The sequence below is a fragment of the Scyliorhinus canicula genome, chromosome 18 (assembly GCF_902713615.1).
Source record: "Scyliorhinus canicula chromosome 18, sScyCan1.1, whole genome shotgun sequence".
Classification (NCBI taxonomy): Eukaryota; Metazoa; Chordata; class Chondrichthyes; order Carcharhiniformes; family Scyliorhinidae; genus Scyliorhinus; species Scyliorhinus canicula.
The window spans coordinates 112,366,022-112,389,230 of NC_052163.1; the positions used below are offsets into that span (position 1 = coordinate 112,366,022).

Genomic DNA, 23,209 nt, shown 5'->3' on the forward strand with positions numbered 1-23,209 from the left:
CCGGTTTCCTCCCACAGTCTAAAGATGTGCAGGTTAGGTGGATTGGCCATGATGAATTGCCCTTAGTACCCAAAGAAAAAAAAAAGTTAGCTGGGGTTACTGGGATGGGGTGGAGGTGTGGGCTTAAGTGGAGTGCTCTTTCCAAGAGCCGGCGCTGACTCAAGTGGGCCAAATGGCCTCCTTCTGCACTGTAAATTCTATGATACCCTCTAATCCTCCTGTCCCTTACCTTAAATCTATTCCCCATGGTCACTGATCCCTCCACCAAGGAGAAAAGTTTCTTCCTGTTTACTCTATCTACGCCCCTCATAATTTCATACATCTCAATCATGTTCTCCCTCAGTCTCCTCTGCTCCAAGGAAAACAACCCCAGTGTATCCAATCTCAGTTCATAGCTAAAACCCTCCAGCCCAGGGAACTTCTTGGTAAATCTCTTCTGCCCCCTTTCCAGCGCTATCACATCCCTCCTTTCATGTGGATTCCAGAACTGCACACAATACTTTAACTGTGGCCTAACCAACATTTTATACAGTTTCAGCATAACCTCCCTGCTCTTAAACTCTATGCCTCAATTAATAAATACGGCAAGTATACCATATGCCTTCTTAACCATATTTTATTTTCCATTATTTTTCTCCTGCCCTGCTACCTTAAAGCAATGTTTTTCAAACTTTTTTTCCGGGGACCCATTTTTTTTACCAACCGGGACCCCCGCCGGCCGACCTTCGCGACCCACTATTTTCTCTTACCTTGTTTGCTGCTGACAAAATGGAGGAATCGCAATTGCGCCCAAAACACGTGATGTCGGCGTTCAGGAGATGTGACCTGCTCTGTGCCTCCCATCAGGCAGGAACACTACATGGGAACACTGCGTTCACTTTTTCAAAAACACCTTCTCCCGCGTCTCCGATTGTGCACATTTGCGTGCAACAGCCGGGCTTTAACAATGCCGGCTGCGAACGGCCTTCGAAATGATGGGCGCACCACGCGTGTGTACCCGCTCACTGGTACATGGTGGTTCTGTGCCTGCACTCCAATGAGCGGACACGCATGCGCAATGTACCCGTATATTTTTTATCTGGTCGCGGCCGTCATTTTAAAGTCCGTTCGCAGCCGGCATTGTTAAAAGCCGGCTGCAGGGGCAGCACGGTGGCGCTGTGGTTAGCACTGCTGCCTCACGGCACAGAGGTCCCAGGTTCGATCCCAGCTCTGGGTCACTGTCCGTGTGGAGTTTGCACATTCTCCCCGTGTGGGTTGCGCCCCCACAACACAAAGATGTGCAGGGTAGGTGGATTGGCCACGCTAAATTGAGTACTCTAAATTTTAAAACAAACAAAAAAGAAAGCCGGTTGCTGCGCACGAATTTTCTAAATTGGGAGCGCCGCAACGGACGGCTCCGAGACCCTCCCATGGGTTGCTATCCCGCCTTTAAAAGGACCGGTGTACATGGACACCGTTTGCCTTGCCTGGTTTGTCCTGCCCAAATACATCACCTCATACTTATCTGGATTGAATTTCATCTGCCACCGATCAGCCCATCTGACCAGCTTGTGTATATCCTTCTGTAATCTAAGGCTATCCTCCTCACGATTTACCACCCACCAATTTTCGTATCATCCGCCAATTTACTGATCAATGCTCCTACATTCATGCCTGTGGTAGTATGGCTAGAGAGATCATATTACCGGAGAACCAGGCTGCCATTGGTACAGCAGCCTCGCTGCCCATTGGCCCAGGCAAGTCATGTGCCTCTCTGCCAATTGGTTGTGGCTGGTCGTGACTCCCCGCCAATTGGCTGAGAGGTTGGTAGCTCCGCCTACAAGGCGGGGTATAAGAATTCGTGTTGGCTGGCAGTCGGCCTCTCTCTGTACGACCACTGCCGGGCTCACATCTAGCATATTAAAGCCTGTTGTTTGGAACGTCACTACGACTTGAGTCCAATTGATGGTGCATCAATGCCCAAATCATTTATATAGACCACAAACAGCAAGGGCCCCAACACTGATCCCTGCGGGGCTCTGCCAAACACTGGCTTCCAGTCCGAAAAACAGCTCTCAGCCGTCACCCTCTACTTCCTGCCACTCAGTTAATTCTGGATCCAATTTGCCAAATTTCCTTGGATCCCACGGCCTCTTACCTTCGCTGTCAGTCTCCCATGTGGGACCTTATCAAAAGCCTTGCTGAAGTCCAAATAGACTACGTCAAATTAATTTCTTTCATCCACACACCTGGTCACTTTTTTTTTTTTTTAAAAAGAGTATCCAATTAATTTATCCAATGAAGGGGCAATTTAGCATGGCCAATCCACCTACCCTGCACATATAGAACATAGAACAGTACAGCACAGAAAATGGCCCTTCGGCCCTCGATGTTGTGCCGAGCCATGATCACCCTACTCAAACCCACGTATCCACCCTATACCCGTAACCCAACAACCCCCCCTTAACCTTACTTTTTTATTAGGACACTACGGGCAATTTAGCATGGCCAATCCACCTAACCCGCACATCTTTGGACTGTGGGAGGAAACCGGAGCATCCGGAGGAAACCCACGCACACAGGGGGAGGACGTGCAGACTCCACACAGACAGTGACCCAGCCGGGAATCGAACATGGGACCCTGGAGCTGTGAAGCATTTATGCTAACCACCATGCTACCCTGCTGGTTTTGTGTTGTGTTGTGGGGCGAAACCCACGCAGACATGGGGAAAATGAACAAATTCCACACAGAGTGACCCGGGGCCGGGATCGATCCCAGGTCCTCAGCACTGTAGATAGCAGTGCTAACCACTGCGCCACCCTACACCTGGTCACCTATTTGAAAATTTCAATAAAGTCGGTCAGACATAACCTCCCCTTAACAAAACCATGCCCACTGTTCGATTAATTCCCGTCCCCCCAATGCAGATTAATTCCTCTCTCAGACCTGTTTCCAATAGTTTCCCCATCACTGAGGTTAGACTGACTGACCTGTAGTTTCCTGGTCTATCCTTCCCCCCGCTCTGGAATAATGGTACACATTTCCTCCAGTCCTCCGGCACCTCTCCTGTTGCCAGGGGAGTCCCAACTCATTTTCCATTAACCACAAGCTCACAGTGGCAAAGGAAGAGGACAAAATAGCTGCTTCTGTCATCCATCCATCCAATGTTCCAATCCTCCCATCAAAGCTCCTTCCTCCAGTACCCCAACCTTTTCGCTACATTACACATGCATGTCTTGAATGACTCCAGCATTCTGCCCCTTGGACTTTTCCAAACATTTGTGCTGGTGAAACTTCCTGCTCCTTTAAAGATGCCGCTTGGATAATCTTCCCCCTGTAGTTCTTCCCACCATCCAATTCAATCGGAGGCGAGGGGTGTACATGCTCTGGTAGCCTCACTCTATCTGACCACTGTGTAAAGGGATGGGGGTAGGACTCACACCCACCTGAGAAGAAATGGAAGATCTTACACAGAGTTTTCCACCTCAGAATCATTAATGGTGTCAGCTGTGTCGCAGTGAGTAGCAGCCTCGAGACCGAGCCAGAAAATTAGAACCATAGATAACTACAGTTTAGGAGGCCGTTTGGCCCATCGTGTCTGCACTGACCCTTTGAAAGAGCACCCTACCCAGCCCCACTCCTCCATCTTACCTACGCACCCTTGGACACCAAGGGGCAATTTAGCATAGCCAATCCACCTAATCTGCACATCTTTGGACTTGAAAATAAAAATCTGCGCTGATGCTCCTGGTGTGGTGCTGAGGGAGTGCGGCACAGTTGAAGGGTCCACTGTTTGGATGAGATGTTAACCCAGGGCCTGATTTATCCCTTCAGGTAGGGGTAAACAATCCGAAGGCCACTATTCCAAAGAGCACGTCCGAGTGAAAATTCATCTCAACCAACGTCAACAAAAATTATGGTGGCCTGGTCATTTTTCACATTGCTGTTAGTGGGATCTTGCTGTGTACACATTAGCGAGTTTCTTACATTTCAACAGTAACTACACTTCAAAAGATCCTTCATTATAATGTGCTTCGGGATATTCTGAGGTTGGGAAGGGAAGTATAGAAGCACCAGCTTTTCTTCAACACATTATTACACTTATTGTTGCACAGTAAAACTTGTCAACCAAACAGCAAAACCCCACCAGACTGCCATCGTTGTTGGTGTTTCCAAATGCTGAAATGTTGGTCAGGACAATGGGAGAATACCTTTGCTCTTATTCCAATCAGTTATCAAGACATCATCAAAAAGGCAACGGTGGCCATTTGGCCCTTCAAGCCTGCTCCGCCATTCAAGATCATGGCCGATTTTCTACTTAATTCTACCATCCCGCACAATCCCCATATCTTAGTATCCAAAAAATCTAATCAACCTCTGTCTTGATAATATTCAACGTTGGAGCAGCCACAGCTCTCTGCGGTAGAGAATTCCAAAGGTCCGCAGCCCTTTGAGTGAAGAAATATCTCCTCATCTCAGTCCTAAATGGACGACCCCTTAATGTCCACTTGAAGCGATGAATGGACAGGCAGGGCCTCGGTCTAACATCTGATCTGAAGAAAGCATCTCCGACACACCTGGAGCAAGGAGGACAAAGACTGGAATCGGGAAAATTCCGACAACAGCTCATGGCTTCGACACTACCCTGAAGGAACCAAATTCTAAAAAGGGAATCCGCTTTCTTTAAGGAGGGCGTTTGGTGTGTGGCGGGTGCGCTGCAGCTCCTGACAGGCCCTCCATTGTGCCCCATGAACAGTGGCTGCAGTGACAGTGGGACGAGGGGTGGGGGGAAACTGGCAACCTCCGACACAACACAGCTATTCTACCAGGCCTGGTTGCCAAGCAGCCTAGTTGCCTAGCGACTGGTATTATCCAGTGGATGCAAGGAGAGCCAGTGAAACATGAAGCAGCTCTCACCGGGAGAACTTCATCATAGGAGAGTGAAGCAAACCCCTCCAAACTCCGAGTTTGCAAGCAGAAAACAGCATTATAAAAGGAGCCCTTCCCCAACATCTCCCTGTGCACTCAACAAACTCGATTGTGGCTTTAAGCTGACACTTGCCTTATTCTCCAAACCTGCTCTCTCCTTTCCTGGGGAGCACCGAATCCCACTAGAAACAGAATAGCTCCAGCTCCCAAGGCCACTCAGCCCATCTTACCGGTGCCACTTCTACGCAAGAACTCAGCTAATTCTGCTTACCCCCTCCCCACCACTCTACCATTCCCACAGCCATCCGTCCTCTCCACCCCTCACCCCTCCCCATCCGTCCTCCCTGCCTTTTTCCCCACCATTCCCCTCCCCACCCAATTTTCTCCCAATCCCGACCCCACTTTTCCTCCCCCAATCCACACCCACCCTTCCCCCCCATCTTTTTCCCCCTCCCCCCAACCCCCCCCCCCACCTTCCCCCCCCCCCATCTTTTTCCCCCTCCCCCCCCCCCAATCTTTCCCCCCCCCCCCCCCCCCCATGACCCGAAAACGTTCTCTCTTCAGAAAATGATCCAATTCCCTTCTGAAAGCCACAATTGAATCTGCTTCCACTACACTCTCAGGTGGAACATTCCAGACCTGAACCACTCGCCGTCTAAAGAGCCTTTTCCTCCTGTTGTCTCTGGTTCGGTTGTGGGAGGCCTGTGATTCTTGGCCCTTCCCCCATGGGAACAGTTTCTCCTCAAAAAAAATGTCCTCTTAGGTAACCTTCTCTTCTCGGAGGAAAACAGCTCCAGCTTCTCCAATTGATCCACGTAACTGAAGTTCCTCATCCCGGGAACCGTTCTCATTAATCTTTTCTACACCCTCCCTAATGTCCTCACATCTTTCCTCAAGTGTGGTGCCCAGAACTGGACCCAATACTCCAGTTGAGGCTAAAACCAGTGTTTTATAAAAGGTTGATTATAGCTTGTTTGCCTTTTGGACCCTAAGCCACGACTAATAAAACCCAGGAGGCTGCACAGCGTATTAACCCTTTCCTCAACCTGCCCCGCCTCCTTCAATGATTTGTGCACATATATCTCCGGTTTGCTCTTCCCCTAAACCCGCTTCAGAATTGAACCCTTTAATTTATACCGTCTCCCCTCATTCTTCCTGCCAAAATGCACCACTTTGCATTTCTCTGCGTAGGAAGCACAGATTTGAATGAAAACAAAAAACTGAACTGTCGTCAGTATTTTGCCCAAACGCTGGGTTTGAGCAGTGGATGAGGCAGCAGAGCTGCCCAGGAGGAAGATCGCTATGGAGCTCATTCTTGCCCCCACCCCATAACCAGAGACAAGTCGGTATCCAGCAGTTGGTCAGTAGATGGGAGGCGCAGGGGAAGATTTTAAATATCCGTAGGGCTGAAAATGAAAACAAAACAAAACCCAAAAAATCCATGGGGCAGCACAGTGGTTAGCACTGTTGCTTCACAGTTCGAGGGTCCCAGGTTCGATTCCCAGCTTGGGTAACTGTGTGGGTTTCCTCCGCTGGTTTAGCTCAGTGGGCTAGACAGCTGGTTTGTGATGCAGAAGGCCAGTAGCGCAGGTTCAATTCCCGTACCAGCTGAGAATTCTGACTTGCCCCTCCCTGAACAGGCGCCGGAATGTGGCAACTAGGGGCTTTTCACCGTAACTTCATTGCAGTGTTAATGGAAGCCTACTTGTGACAATAAAAGTCCCGAAAGACATGCTTGTCAGGTGAATTGGACATTCTGAATTCTCCCTCCGTGTACCCGGACAGGCGCTGGAATGTGGCGACGAGGGGATTTTCACAGTAACTTCATTGCAGTGTTAATGTAAGCCCACTTGTGACAATAAAGACTGTTATTATCAGAACTTAGCCAATCTCTGGCCGAGTGCAGGAACAGGTTAGTGTGACTTCTTTGCATCTAGACACTGATTGGGAAAATAGAATCACAGTTCCAGGAAACAGCAACTTGCTCAAAGGATCCATTTGCACAGAGTGGCTATTTATTAACCCAGGAGGAAGGGGTTAACTATTATGTTAATTCCTTCAATAAAAAGGACAATATTTGATGATGTCAGAAGGGACTGCTTTGCAGGAATGAATGAGCATGGGTCAGATTTGCAAAGTAGAAGCAGTGGGAGTTGTAACCAATCCAAAAACAGCAGGTGCAGAACAAGTGGCTGTTTATCCTCTTGTCCTTCTCAGCTCTGTGCATCTCTCTCTCTCTCTCTCTCTATGTCTGTCTCTCTTTCCTAATCTTCCCAATGCTTCCATTTCTTAGACCAACCTACACGTCATTATTTTAACCTCTGGGATTCCCAGTAGGGGGATTTTAAACAGGGCAGAATGTTCCAATACTTGGACATGAAACACAACTCCCTCCAGAAACAACAAATTATCTCCAAGACCTCTGGATCTCTTATGGGACTGGATTGATTCAACTCCTTTTGCACGAGCCTGGATAAATAGTTTGCAAAGACCCATCGCTGGAAGGACCCAACCTCATTTCAGCCAAGGTATCGAGGGTAGACCGGCCATCGCCCAGTTGATAGCAGCACTGCCTCGGAGACTGATGTTGTGGGCACCAGTCCCACCACAGGACTTGAGCAAAGATCCAGGCTGAGTGGAGTGCTGCGCTGTCAGAGATGCTATCTTAGGTGAGATGCTAAAGTGAGGCCAAATCTGGGCAGCACGGTAGCGCAGTGGGTTAGCCCTGCAGCCTCACGGCGCCAAGGTCCCAGGTTCGATCCCGGCTCTGGGTCACTGGCCGTGTGGAGTTTGCACATTCTCCCCGTGCTTGCGTAGGGTTTCACCCCCACAACCCAAAGATGTGCAGGGTAGGTGGGCTGGCCACGCTAAACTGCTCCTTAATTGGAAAAGATATCTAAATTTAAAAAAAAAGTGAGGCCAAATCTGCCTCCTCAGTTGGATGAAGATGATTTCATGTCACTCTTTCGAAGAATAGCGGTGGGGTTCCGCCTGGTCCCCTGGGTCAATATTTATTCCTCAAGCAGCTTCACCGAAACAGATTATCTGCTCATTATCACTGTCATTGCTTGCGAGATCCTGCTGTGCACAAATTGGCTGCCGTGCTCCCTACACGACATTTGGTGCGCGAGCACTTTGGCATGTTCTGTGATGCTATATAAATGCAAGTCTTCTATTCCCCCCAATGTGGGAAACAGATGTGCCCAATTCTGCCCATTATAACCAACATGCTAGAGTAGCTAGCTGGAGCCCACAGTATGCACCTCGGGTACAGGTTACACCCACCATAACACCCCTCCTGCTCTCCGCAAGTGATTCTTTTAAAAAAAATACATTTAAGAGTACCCAATTATTTTTTTCCAAATCAGGGGCAATTTAGTGTGGCCAATCCACCAACCCTGCACAGCTTTGGGTTGTGGGGGTGAGAGCCACACAGGCAGAGGGAGAATGTGCAAACTCCACACAGACAGTGATCCAGGGCCGGGATCGAACCCAGGACTTCAGCGCTATGAGGCAGCAGTGCTAACCACTGTGCCACCCCCTCCGCAGGTGATTCTTGTCGGAAAGATACAACCTCCATCTCCACAGGCCGGCAGAACTGATTTAGGCCCCTGGATGGGGAGGCGTCTATTAAAGTTCCAGCTATTTAAAGTATGACAGGGTACCCTTTCCTGGGGAACCCTTTGGCTCTTGAATACACAGTATGTTTGGGTAAGGACAGCAGGATTCCTCTTGGGCAAGGAGTAAAGGTGGGCAAGTGGAGTTGAGCTAGAGATAGGTCATGAGCAAACTGAGTGATGCAACAGGCTCAAGGGGCTGAATGGCCGCCTCCTCTTCTATGTTTGATGGGCTTGCTCCTCCGCCATTCTCATGTCGCACAATATTTACTTTAAATGGACTCTCACATTGCTCATGACTGTCCAGTCCCTTGCTCTTCTCTCTCTCCTTAACCTCATTCTCTGAAGCACATCGGGTTGTTTGCCATGTTGAGTGCTAGATAAATGCAAGTTGCAGCTATGGAGTATTTAGCAAATAGGAGGGCCTTGCTTCACTTTACCTCGCTCACAGGTCTGATTCAGTATTCCAAAGACATCAACAACAACTTGCATTTTTATAGCACATTTCACAATGTGAAACGTGTCTGAAAGAATTGGATTTGGATGTATTGTCACGTGTACCATTGTACAGTGAAAAGTATTATGCCTACAGTCCAGACAGATCAGTTCAGTCCTTAAGAGGGTCATTCTGGTAACAGTGGGGAAGAAGCTGTTTTTAAGTCACTTTGTGCGTGTTCTCAGACTTTTGTACCTCCTGCCCGATGGAAGAGCGAGTAAGCCAGCTGAGAGGGGTCTTTGATTATGCTGCCCGCTTTCCCCAGGCAGTGGGAGGTGTAGACAGAGGCAATGGATGGGAGGCGGGTTTGTATGATGTACTGGGCTGTGCTCACGACTCTCTGTAGTTTCTCACTGTCTTGGGCCGAGCAGTTACCATACATACCAGGCTGTGGTGCAGCCTGATAGGAAGCTTTCTATGGTGCATCTGCAAAAATTGGTAAGAGTCAATGTGGACATGCCGAATTTCTTTAGTTCCCTGAGAAAGCATAGGTGCTGTTGTGCATTCTTGGTCTTAGTGTCGACGTGGGTGGGCCAGTACAGATTGTTGGTGACACCAGGAGGAGAGAGAGGTCGGGGTGGGGGGGAAATGGAGCAGTTTGGGGCTGAAGTATCACAAAAACAGTAGAAGGCATCTGCTGCAAGGTGGGAGATTTGGGAGGAGACAGCAGCACAGCAGAAAACTACAGTAGTTGGACGAGCTCCTATTACACAGGGAGGAACACCCACTCCTTTCCACTTTAATTTTTTCAATTAAGGGCGATTTAGTGTGGCCAATCCACCTGGCCTGCACATCATTTTGGGGGTGAGACCCACGCAGACATGGGGAGAATGTGCAAACTCCACAGGGACAGTGACCCGGAGCCAGGATGGAACCCGGGTCCTCGACGCCACGAGGCAGCAGTGCTAACCACTGTGCCACCATACCGCCTTCCTTTCCAATTTTAATCGGAGTTACCAGGAGCAGCTAGAGTTTTAGCTTTGATGTTTGAAGATCTGTAAACTGTGTGTTTGAAAAAAAAAGTCCAACTCAAAAGTTTCAGCTTATTTTTTAAAAACCTCGAGCATTCAAATAGTTTGCTCAGGTCCAGGCACGGAGGCAGAGTCAGGAGTAGCTCTCATCAACTAATAAAAGTCTCTTTTTATTGGTGAATATATAAAAATCAAACACAAGGATAATTAAAAATGCTTCGAGGGAATTGGTATCTGCGTGGGTCTCACTCCCACGCCCAAAAGATATGGCAGGTAGGTGGATTGGCCACGCTAAATTCCCTCTTATTGGAATTTAAAAAAAAAACACAAGTGGAAAGGGAGTGATTATTCGGCCATGTGGTGGAAAAGGAGTGATTATTAGGCCCTGTGTAATAGCAGCTAGTCCAGAAACTGCTTTTCTGCTGTGCTGCTGTCTCCTCCCAAATCAACCACCTGACAGCAGATGCCTATATTGCTGGTTTTGGCAGATCAGAAACTCCCATCAACCATCTCACAAGTGCCTCAAATCTGCACACGCCCCTGCCCCACCCTGCCCACACTCACTTCAACATTACATAACAGCTGAGAAATCCCTCGTTTTCAATAATTATCAGCTAAATTCAAAAGTTTTGTTTTTACTTTTGTAGAAGATTAATAATTTTTTTTAGGATGTGGAAGCACTCCCATAGTTAGAGGGTAAGGTTGCTTCTACACTGTCCCCATCAAACACTCCCAGGACGGGTACAGCACGGGGTTAGATACAGAGTAAAGCTCCCTCTACACTGTCTCCATCAAACACTCCAGGGCAGGTATAGCACAGGGTTAGATACAGAGTAAAGCTCCCTCTACACTGTCTCCATTAAACACTCCCAGGACATGTACAGCACGGGGTTAGATACAGAGTAAAGCTCCCTCTACACTGTCCCCATCAAACACTCCCAGGACAGGTACAGCACGGGGTTAGATACAGAGTAAACTCCCTTTACACTGTCTCCATTAAACACTCCCAGGACAGGTACAGCCCAGGGTTAGATACAGAGTAAAGCTCCCTCTACACTGTCTCCATTAAACACTCCCAGGACATGTACAGCACGGGGTTAGATACAGAGTAAACTCCCTCTACACTGTCCCCATCAAACACTCCCAGGACAGGTACAGCACAGGGTTAGATACAGAGTAAAGCTCCCTCTACACTGTCTCCATTAAATACTCCCAGGACATGTACAGCACGGGGTTAGATACAGAGTAAAGCTCCCTCTACACTGTCTCCATCAAACGCTCCCAGGACAATTTTGGAGCAAATCTCAGTTCTTTTTTTAAAAATCAGACCACTGTTATCGAAAGCTCTTGCCTCAAATGGAACACAAAAGGGTCAGCTTTGCAATTAGCAAACAGGATTCCAAATGTTTGCTGGGATATTGTAGAGTGGTGAAGTTATCAATGGACTGATCTTGCAACAAATAATCAGTGTTTACAACTGCTGCTCGAGGGTTTTTGTCACACTAAGACTATCTTTTCTTTTGATTTGATTTTATTGAATTGTTAGATTAACGGAAGTTATGTTTTTATTTGAAATCACTTGACTAAACTCTGCCTGCGACTACACAATGGCTGTGAAACACTTGGAACGTAGAATCATAGGTGTCACAGCACAGAGGAGGCTATTCAACCCATCGTGTCTGTGCTGGTCTCAGCAGGAATTATTCACCGAGTACCACTCTTGCCTGCTCCCCATAGCCCTGCGATTTTTTTCCTTTTTAGCCAACGATCCAATTCCCTTTTGAAAGCCTCACCCTATCCCCATCACACTTTCGGACAGATCCTAACTAAATACTCTGTATCTAACCCCATGTAAAGACACTTCTCCCCTGCCACCATCACGTCTTTCATCGATGACCTTAAATCAGTTCCCCCGATTCTTGGTCCTTCTGTCAATGGGAACAGTTTCTCCTTCTCCACTCTGTCCAGATCCCATGTGATTTGGAGTACCTCAATCAAACTTCCTCCTTAGAGAAAAGGAGGTTAAGAACACAGTTCCAAATTTTCAATGTAATTAAAGTTCCTTACCCCTGAACCATTCTTGTAAATATTTCCTGCCCCTCTGCCTTCGTATCCTTCTTAGAATGTGGTGCTTGGAACTGGATGCAATTCTCCAGTTGAGTCCAAATCAGTGTTTATACAGGTTTAACATAACCTTGTTCTTGTAATCTATTAATAAAGTGTAGGATACTGTATTCTTTATTAATCTCCCTCTCAACCTGCATTGGTATCCTCAATGATTTGTGCACATGTACACACAGGTCCCTCTGCTCCTGCAGCCCTTATTTTATATTGTCCCTCTACATTCAATCTCATCTGCCACTTGTCCACCCATTTTATGCCCTGTTGGAAGTTCAGCCCTATCCTCCCCACAGTACACAATATTTCAAGTTTTGTATCATCTGCAAAATTTTGAAGTTGTGCCCCGTACAACAAGGTCTAGGTCATTAATATACATCAGGAAGAGCACAGGTCATAACAGCAACCCCTTCCTTCAGGCTGAAAAATAACCATTCACCACTGCTGTCTATTTCCTGTCACTCAGCCAATTCTGTACCCATGTTGCCTTGTTCTTTTTTTTCCCGCGAGCTCAGACTTTGCCGACAAGTCTGTTGCTCGGCAGTTTATCAACTGTATTTTGGAAGTCTCATGTGCACCACGTCAACAGCATTATCCCCTCTCTGCTAGGTCATGAAAAAATTTAGGGCAGCACGGTGGCACAGTGGTTAGCATTGCTGCCTACGGCACTGAGGACCCAGGTTTGAATCCCGGCCCTGGGTCACTGTCCGTGCGGAGTTTGCACATTCTCCCTGTGTCTGCGTGGGTTTCACCCCCACAACCCAAAGATGTGCAGGATAGGTAGATTGGCCACTCTGAATTGCCCCTTAATTGGAAAAAATAATTGGGTACTCTAAATTTATTTTTTAAAAATTAAACCACATTTGCACAAATAGCTATTAATTGTGTGCGTAATTAACATTTCTAGAAGCTTCACCATCACCGAGGCTAAACTGTCCATAGTTAGTTGCTGAGTTTATCTTTACACTCTTTTCTTTGAACAAGGGCGTAACATCTGCAATTCTCCAATTCTCCCCTTCTTTGAAGACAGTTCATTATTCCAATACAGTTTTGCCTGATAATCATTCATTCCAATGTATCTGGGTCAGATGCATTCACATCCCACTCTGAAGTTGACTTTCTCCCAGGTCATTATTCCTCCTCTGGATTTCTCATAGCCAGCTTAAACCTTATGATGCAATGTTCTCCCACGGACACTTGACCCACCTCATTCCTGAAAAAAACCCAGTTCCAGCAGTGCCTCCTCTCTTGTTGGACGGGAAACATATCCTCTGTAGAAAATTCTCTCGAACACACTCTACGAATTGTTGCCCCTCTCTTCCCTTTACATTACTCCTAGCCCAGTCTATACTGATAATTAAAACCCTCATTATGACTATTTTATAATTCTTGCACTTCTCTGTAATTTCCTTGCAAATCTCATGATCATGAAGGGTGCTGTCTAAATGTAAATTCTTCTTTTCGAAACCCTACTGTGAGATCCCTGTTTGAGAGGATAAAAAGACTTTCTGAAGTTCTGCTGTTTGTTCCAGCAAACATTCATTCAAATCCTCCCTACACCCCTTGTTCAAATTTGACTTGCTTCTTCAATTCTCCTCTCACCCCTTTGTATCCCAAACTCACCTGGCTTAATGAGGCACATGCTTGCCCGAGAGCCAGAAAGTCATGTGTACAGTGTCACTTTGAGCACAAAGTCTCAGCCAACATTCCTCGTTCAACACCGAGGAAGTGCTGCACTGCTCGAGGCACCGTGTTTTGGACAAGATGTGAAAACCTCATGTGGATGTAAATGATCTCATGGCCACTATTTAAAGGGGAGCTGGGGAGTTTGCCCTGGGTCAAACTTAATCCCTCAAACATCAATTTAAAAAAAACAGATCATCTATCAATCATACAGGAGCCTGGGGATAGATCGACTTACACACCTGTGGAATCTTGCTGTGCACAAATTGGCTGCCATGCTTCCTACATCACAACAGTCGACTACATTTTAGGAAAGTATTTCATTGGCTGTAAATCTCTTTGGGACGTTCCAAGGTGGTGTACGGCGCTAGAGAGATGAAATTCTTTCCTATGTTTCTATTGTCACATGTGAATAATTACATTTGGGAACTTGTGGGAAGAGGGGAGCAAATGGCAGAAAATTGGCAAAGAAATAAAATTAAAATATCAGATAAGAGAGCGAGAGGAAAGCGATCAGACAACAAAAAGTCTTGATTTAAAAGACCAGTTTTCCTTTTCCAGAAGCGGGTAACATAATGCTCACAGGGGAATAGGACCCTGCTGAATATATTGAGGAATATTTAAGGAAATAAGGGCAAGTCGGCGGGGAGTTGAAGCTGCAATCATTCACAGTTCCTTAAATACTCCAGATCAGACTAATTATTTTCCAGCGTTGTAATTTCCACCCTGTTAATTACATGGCTGTTGTGTTTCATGCCCAGAGTTAAGGAACAGACTTTAACATTCAAATGATCCCTGTAGTGACAGGAGCCTTGCAAAAAACATGTCTTTTGAGGTCACTAGTCTGTGGCATGGGAGGAGGCGGCAGCATCAAATCGGGAGACCATTCCCAGTTTATCCCCTGACATTTAGCCCCAGCGTTTTCAAGTACGAGTCATGACCTGTGGGTGTGCCGTGGCCCTGTGGGTGTGCCGTGGAGCGATCGGTAGTGACATCCCCTCTGGTGGTCCCAATTGCAGTGGAGAAGCACCCAATGGCCGCTACCGGCATTTAAAATTGAGAATGGTGGCCGCTAACAGCTTTTAAATGGGAATGAAATGAGGCGGTGTGCAGTCTTCTGACCATAAGCGGCAGCAGGTCTCGCACCCTACACCTACACTTGACGTCAAGTGCCTTATGACACCAAAGCACGAAGGAGAGCTTCTTCAATTTTCTAGCTGCTAGCAAGCAAGACAAGAGGACTGTGAAGGTGGGTAATTTTGTTACAAGGAAGAGAAAGCTAGAGACACAAATAGGCAGTGTACCTACTGGTCAGAATCTAACATCTGAACCTGCTGGAGAGAGCTGTTCAGGCAAATCCACGGCAGGAGAGAGCAGTGCCAGTGTTAGCTATGTACAGAGCTCCAGGGTCTCTGGTTAACAGCTTACAAAGAAGAAACCTACTAGGCAACAAAGCAGTATAAAGATAATTTCTTGAGTTATGGTTTTGTCAATTGTCCAATGCAAATAAGGATGCAAAGTCCATGTGTACTATATGCAGGAAATACTGGCAAATGAGGGGAGAAGTTTCAGATTTTGAAACAGAAGTGGTGGATGAGAAGTTTGCTTTGAGGTTGAGGTTGAGACCCCAGAGTGAGTTATTAACTTACAGCTGACTCCAAATACAGAGACTGCACGGCTGTACCTGTGACGCCACATTAAAAACAAGCCAATAGTCCATGAAGCAGTCAGAATTCTGCGATAGCATCTCCCAGGAGTATCCAGTGTCGAGTAAAACAAGCATTTTGTTGCTATTGCCCTTCACGACAACCTACTTGCGCGGGGTTGGATTTTCCATTCTCACAAAGGTGAAGACGGCACAAAGGAACGGGTTGAACTCTGCACCCGATATGGGCATTGCCCACTCCTCCTGTGAACCAGATTGGAGTGGAATCGTGAGGACCAAACAGGCTCCCCTTTCACATTAAAGGGTAAGTGAGCGTGACATGTGTCACCAAGGTCGGCCGGGGTGGGTCATCAAATCATCCCTGAACCTTCCAAATATGGAAGGAACACAAATCAAGTTACTGCAAACTGCCCTCCTGATTTAAACCTTCAATCCCTAGTGTCATTGACTGCACATCTTCCAGGGCTGCTCAAAAATGCCCGAGTTTCATTTATTTATTTCATTTTTGGGCTCCCTCTGGGGTGCGTCAACACCACTCTTCGAGGAAGAGCAGAGCAGTTCTCCCCACTGTCCTGAGACATCGCGCAAGATCTTCGGCTGCTCGCGCCGGCGGGATCTTCCAATCCCACTGATGGTACACATCCGTCGCTGGCCAATCACGAGCTGCCTCCCACCGCTGAGAAACACGCCAGGGGGGTGGCCAGAGAATCTCGCCCAATGTCACTAATACAGTGTCGAGCCATATCACATCGCTGTTTGCGGAATCTTGCTCTGCACAAATTAACTGCCAGGTTACCCACATTACAACAGTGATTCAAAAAGCACCTCATTTGGTGTCGGAATATCTTACGGTCGCGAAAGGTGCTGCAGGAGTTCCGGTAGGTGCTATAGAAGTTCAGGTCATTTTTTTCCTGCTCTTGATCACTATCTTGTGCTACAATGGTATCCAGTCACTGACTGGGGATATAGTGCACAAAAACAGATTGTTGGACTTGCACTGAATGGCCATTGGATAACTGCTAAGTCATCACGTAGTGGGCCACCTCACTGAATATGACCCAGCTAATGACATCCCATCACCCCTCCACCAACACAACACCCCTTCTCATCTTTCAACCGATAGACCCACCTGGTCCAAGCTTTTACCGCTTGTAACCTGCATTTAGATTGTGGAACAAAAATGCAACCCGGAGACAACTCATTCGACTTCATGTGGCCAATTCGGTCCGTCCCACAACCAAGTTGTCAATATCCACCCTCAGTCTTTAAACAAAAGTATTTAACCTCATTATACTCCATGGGAGACAACAAGCATGGCACTTACATGTCGAGTTCTGGAAATTGGAAGTCTCCCCGCCTCTACTTTACTTTTCTTACCACACCCTGGGATAGCGTGCAGTCAATTCCAGCCCCACAAGTCCAAGCACAAGTGAATTAACCAATAATGTGTCTACATCCACGTAGGCCTGTTGCTCTTGGTTGCCCAATAATTCCAGTCACCAGGTTTGTAAATGTAAACACAATTACCGTTTATTTATAAGAAGGCAACACACACGCACGCGCGCACACGCACACAAAGTCGCTGTTTGTATCCTGGAATGGTCTTCTTTGTAGATTTGTTCAGGTTCTCGGTCATTTGGGAAGGCACTACACTTCTCTTCAAATTGCATTCAGTTCACGGTTTCTATTTGTGCCTTTGTAGTTTCAGAAATACAGCACCCAGAGATAACGCTCACAGCAAGTGTTCTGGAGAGAGAGATACTCGGTTCACATCAGCCTTTCTGGAGAGAGGCAGCAGAGTGCTGCCGGAATCAACACTGAAACCTTGCGACTCTGACAAGTCTGCAACTCCCAGCCCAGACCAGCAGAATGTTCTCCCCTGTAACTTCTGGATTCTTGGGCTTGAAATAAAGATACAGGCTGCTTGCATTAAAGAGACAGGTCCACCCGTAGATCAAAATGGCACAGCAAAAATAAAAGAAAGGGGAAATAAGGGAACATACAGGAAGGCCCCTTACGCTTTTCTCATTCAAGGAATGTGGTCTTCACTGGCGAGGCCAGCATTTATTGCCCATCCCTAATTGCCCTTGAGAAGATGATAGTGAGCCGCCTTCTTGAACCACTGCAGCTCATGTGGTGTAGGTACAGCCACTGTACTATTAGAGAAGCAGTTTCTGATTTTTATCCAGTGACAGAGAAGGAACGGTGAGATATTTCCAAGTCAGGATGGTGAGTATCTTGGGAGGGGAACTTCCCAGGTGCTGGTGTTCCTATGCATCTGCTGCTCTTGTCCTTCTTGATGGTAGTGGCCGTGAGTTTGAAGGAACCTTGGTGAATTGCTGCAGTGCATCTTGTAGGTGGTACACACTTGTGCAACTGTGCGCCAGTGGTGAAGAGAGTGAATGTTTGTGGATGGGGGTGCTAATCAGGCAGGGCTGTTTTATCCTGGATAGTGTAGAGCTTCTTGCATGTTGTTGGAGTTGCACCCGTCCAGGCAAGTGGAGAGTATCCCACCACACTCCTGACTTGTGCCTTGCAGATTGTGGACAGGGTTTGGGGAGTCAAGTGAGTTAGTCCAGCCTCTGATCTGCTCATGTAGCCACAGTAATGATATGGCTGGTCCAGAGTACACCCCAGGTTGTTGATAGTGGGGAATTTGGTGGTGGTAATCCCACTGAATGTCAAGGGGCAACAGTTCGATCCTCTCTTTGTTGGAGATGGTCATGCCTGGCATTTATGTGGCGACAATGTTACTTGCCACTCGTCAGCCCAAGTCTGGATATTGACCAGCTCTTGCTGCATTTGGACATGGACCCCTTCAGTATCTGAGTCGTCGCAAATGGAGCTGATCATCGTGCAGCCATCAGTAAACATCCCCACTTCTGGCCTTGATGATGAAGCAGCTGAAGATGGTTGGGCCGAGGACATTACCCTGAGGAACTCCTGCAGTGATGTCCTGGAGCTGAGATGATTGACCTCACACAACCATCGTCCTTTGTGCCAGGTATGATTCCAACCAGAGAGGGTTTCCCCCCTGATTCTCATTGACTCCAGATTTGCTTGGGCTCCTTGATACCATACTTGGTCAAATGTGGTCTTGATGTCAAAAGCAGTAATTCTCACCTCATCACTTCTGAGAGACTGTGCTTTTGGTCACCTCGTCCGTGATCTCTTTCTTTGTTCAGGTTCCATTGCTCATAGAATCACGCAGCACAGAATTTGGCCCATCGTACCTGTGCTAGCTCATTGAAAAAGCTATGCAATTAATCCCACTCTCCCATCGCTATGCCAATGTCCCTTTTTAAAAAATAAATTTAGAGTACCCAATTATTTTTTCCAATTAAGGGGCAATTTAGCATGGCCAATCCACCTACGCTGCACATCTTTTGGGTTGTGGGGGTGAAACCCACTCAGACACGGGGAGAATGTGCAAACCCCACACAGACAGTGACCCAGGGCCGGGATTCGAACCCGGGTCCTCAGCGCCGTAGGCAGCAATGCTAACCACTGTGCCACCGTGCTGCCCTCAATGTCCCTTTTTAAGGATTTATACAATTTGCTTTAGAAAAAAAATGATTGACTGGTTTCTGCTGCCCTATCAGGGACTGCGTACCAGACCACAACTCCCTGCGTCAAAATACTCTCATTATCGCCGCCTCTGGCTGTTTTGCCAAACAATTAAAATCCGTGTCCTCTGGTCACTGAAGAGTTTCTCTTTATTTACTCGATCAAAACCACTCACGAATTTGAACACCTCAATTAAATCTCCCCTTAACCTCCTCTGCTCTCCGGAAGCGAACCCAGATTCTCCAGTCTCTCACTATTAACCAAATTTCCTCACACCTGGTACCAGTCTAGTAAATCTTTCCTGCACCTCTCCAAGATCCTGACATCTTTGCCCAGAATTGACCACAAATTTCTGGATGAGACCTGGCCCATGCTTTCTAAAGTTCAGAATAACCTGATGCTTCTTATGCTTCACATCTCATGCCTAAAGCTCAGGATCCCACTTAATTTATTTAAAACAAAGAACAGGTTTATATTCGGCATGCCCACATTGATTCTTACAGATGCACCATAGAAAGCATCCTATCTGGCTGCATCACAGCCTGGTATGGCAAATGCTCGGCCTAAGACCGTAAGAAATTACAGAGAGTCGTGAACACAGCCCAGTCCATCACGTGAACCTGCCTCCCATCCATTGACTCAATCTACACCTTCCGCTGTCTTGGAAAAGCGGGCAGCATAATCAAAGAACTTTCCCACCTGGGTTATTCTCTCTTTCAACCTCTTCCATCGGGCAGCAGACACAAAAGTCTAAGAACACGCACTAACAGGTACAAAAATAGCTTCTTCCCCGCTGTTCCCAGACTCCAGAATGGACTCCTTATGGATTGAACTGATCTCTCCACACATCTTCTCTACTGAGTAGCACTACATTCCATCTGTTTCACCCGATGTCTATGTATCTATCTTACATCCTATGTTTTTCATGTATGGAACGGTCTTTCTGGACAATATTTTTCACTGTGCCTCGGTATACGTGACAATAAACCCCAATCCAAATCCTTTGCCCTCACTCCCCCCCCCCCCCCCCCCCAATGTCTTACCCCCTTATTATATCACTTTCTTTATATTTTTGCCCATTGACACTTCTGTCAAGTACTTGGGGATATTTCTCTACATCTAAAAAAGGTGCAATATGAATTTTGAGGCAATGAGCCCAGGCTATCCTACTACAGAGGGCAACACAGCTGAGCAGAATGCTGTAGTCATGCATGGAGTTTGTAACAGGGTTACTGAGTACACAAACCTTGGCTGATTTCACCCTCTTGGCACTGATACCAATCGTTACTCGTTGCGATGGGGGTGGGGTGGGAGGGGGTGCGGTCACTGATTTCAGTTCTCCTCTCTATAGAAACATCAAGAAAATAAAAATGAAAGACTTGCATTGATATGGTGCCTTTCGTGACCCCTGAATGTCCCAACATCAGCAGCAGCCAATTTGCACACAGCTAGCTCCCACACACAGCAATGTGACAATAGCCAGATCACCTGCTTTCTGTGATGTTGATCGAAGGATGAATACTAGCCTGGCCACTGGGGAGAAATCCCATGGTCATCTCTCAAAATAGTCACCTGTCAGAACCTTTACTACCACCCGAGAGGGCTGATGAAGCTTCAGTTTAGCATCTTATCCAAACAACGCATCTTTGAAGTTCCTCTGAACTGTACAGGGGTGTCAGCTTTCTATGCAATGGAGGAGTTGGGTAAGGCTGAAGGGGTGTTGTGGGATCAGGCAGTGGGGTGGTTGGTGTAGGGGGCAAAGGCAGAGATGTCTCAGCTCAGAATTGGGCAAGTGCCAATTAACATGATCCAAAATACAAAGTGTAACATGGCACAGTTCTGCAGCTCAAATGTACAAGCCAAGGTAGGCAACCACAGGTTCCTGGGAGGAAAATGGGAGGCTGGTTCTCATAGTGATTAATCGGTTATGTTCCCAAACAGGCTGCTTCAACAGATAACTGCCCAGTGTTAGAACTTTGCATTGGACAAAAAAAGTCCAGAAGACATGAAAATGTCAGTTTCTATGCAATAAACCTACCTGCCACTCTAAACATGGGAAAGGGAAGTGGCCATTCAGGACTTTCACCTTATTCCATCATTCAACTTGATCAGGATTGGTTTGCATTTCAACTCCCCCTGTAACTCTTAATCCCCTTCCCCAACATAAAAACAGATGCTCTGTGTGTGTGTGTATGAGCGAAGTGCTTCCTGACATCACCCCATAAAAATTGGCTCTAATTTTAAGTTTCTGACCCCTTGTTCTGGGCTTACCCCCACAAGAGGAGATAGTTTATCTTTATTTACATCATAAACACTTCAATTAGATCACCCCTTAACTGGAGGGATAATAAACCAACAATCAAGTAAGGTCAAATGAAAACCACACAACTATTTATTGTCAGCAATTTAAGCCGACCCATTATCCTGGTGTGTGTGCGTGTGATAGAATGTAACTGTATCCACCAACCCCCGCTTCAAACGCCAAACAGTCACGCACCCAAGGGTGCTATCCCCTCCTCCAACAGCTAGTCACCAAAAAGACTGCCCCTTCTCCGTATAATGGAGGAAAAGATGCAATTTCCATTGCCAAATATTTAATTCTGAATTTTTAAAAATGCTTCACTATTGGCGACCGTCTCTGTTGCAGATATTACTCAATACAGCTCCAATTACCCAGCATCACACAGGCAGACAGGAGACACACACACACACAAGCTCAGCATCAAGAAATATTAACCTACATTATTTACAACTTTGAAATAAGCGAAAACCCATCCCTTTATTCCAAACACGCGGTGTCGAGTTTACCATCAAAGCGGGTTACAGTGTGTCTCCGTGGGTGCAGACGGTTCCTGCTGCTTGCTCACCTACTGCAGGTTTCGCTATTACACACTGCCCAGGCACAGGGTGGCTGCAGACCCAGCCAGGACTCTCCGTTACATGCCCATTAACTCACCCCTCCCTCCCGCAGCAGGGCTTCCCCGCTCCCCGCCCCCCTACTTACCCAGAAATTGGTCCCAAAATGTTGCATCGTGAACCCCACGAGCAGCTGCTGAATCTGACACAGCTCCTGAATCTGACACACATCGAGACCCGCCCCTATCTCCCCATAGGCTGCCTCACCCGTCAATCAAACATCTGCCCGCCCACCACTCTCAATGAGAAGAGCTTCCACCTTGGCTATTGGCTACTCCTAATGTCGCTCATAGCACATCGCCTGATAAATGGTCAATCTCCACATAGTAGATGTCCATTGGTCCACAGAACGACTATAATGACCAACCCCTCTGCCTTCTTTACGCTTATTTTAAGTAGAGCAATTTTGTTTACTGAAGTTGACACATTTGCAACAGAGACGGGAAAGTACAGTAAATGACGATACGTATGGTTTTGAGAGTGTAAGTGGTACTGAGGAAGCGAAGGGACGAGTTACTGGAGTTTTAAAAAAACTATGCAAGGTTTTCAGAAAGCAGGTACAGAGGAGGTATTTGTACCTTTGGAGATCGCTAATTAAAATAGCCGCCGAGAAATCAAATGGGGAATTCCTTACCCAGAGTGGCGGGAATGTGAAACTGACGACCACAGACTGTGGTTGAAGTGAATGGTACAGATACGTGGGTAGGTGGGTGGGGGAGATAAGCATTAAGCGAGAAAGAGAAGAATATGTTGTTAGGATAAGATAAAGGAGAATGGAAGGAGGCTTAAATGTGCTGAAACCACCCCCCCCCCCCCCCCCCCCCCCCCCCCCAGCAGTTCAGGCAGCATCTGTGAAGAGGGAAACAGAGTTAATGTTTCAAGTCTGTATGACTCTTCGGAACGAACAAATCCTCAGAGGATTTTCCTAAAATGCTATGTCAAAACTGCACTTTAATGCCTTTCTTCCATCTTCCTACAAAAATGTATCACTTCATTCTCCTCCCTAAACTTTATCTGTCTCGTGTCTGTCCATTCCACCAGCCAATCTATGTCCGTTTGAAGTCTATCACCATCATCCTCACAGTTCACAATACTTTCAGGTTCATAGAATGCATACAGTGCAGGAGGCCATTCAGCCCATCGAGTCTGGCCTCTGAAAAGAGCACTCCAACTAGTTCCAATCCCCCCCACCCTATCCCCGTAAACCCATGCATTGATCATGACCAATCCACCTAACCTGCACATCCTTGGACTGTGGGAGGAAAC

General features: G+C 47.0%; 1 protein-coding gene across 5 annotated transcripts in view; it reads right to left on the minus strand.

Annotated features, from left to right (window-relative positions):
* Nucleotides 1-22,102, minus strand: part of LOC119953389 (F-BAR domain only protein 2-like) — a 90,468-nt gene extending 68,366 nt beyond the window's left edge. For 2 of the 5 annotated variants that reach the window (XM_038777609.1, XM_038777608.1), the window contains exons 1-2: nucleotides 22,032-22,062; nucleotides 20,274-20,372 (exon numbers count right to left, since the gene is read on the minus strand). In XM_038777609.1, the coding sequence (XP_038633537.1) occupies nucleotides 20,274-20,372; nucleotides 22,032-22,058 (126 nt within the window). In that variant the 5' untranslated portion in view covers nucleotides 22,059-22,062. Of the gene's footprint in view, nucleotides 1-20,273; nucleotides 20,373-21,835; nucleotides 21,949-22,031 lie in introns of those variants that run through there. The other 3 variants (XM_038777610.1, XM_038777612.1, XM_038777611.1) reach the window with 3 other exon arrangements.
* Nucleotides 22,103-23,209: the final 1,107 nt, after the last annotated feature.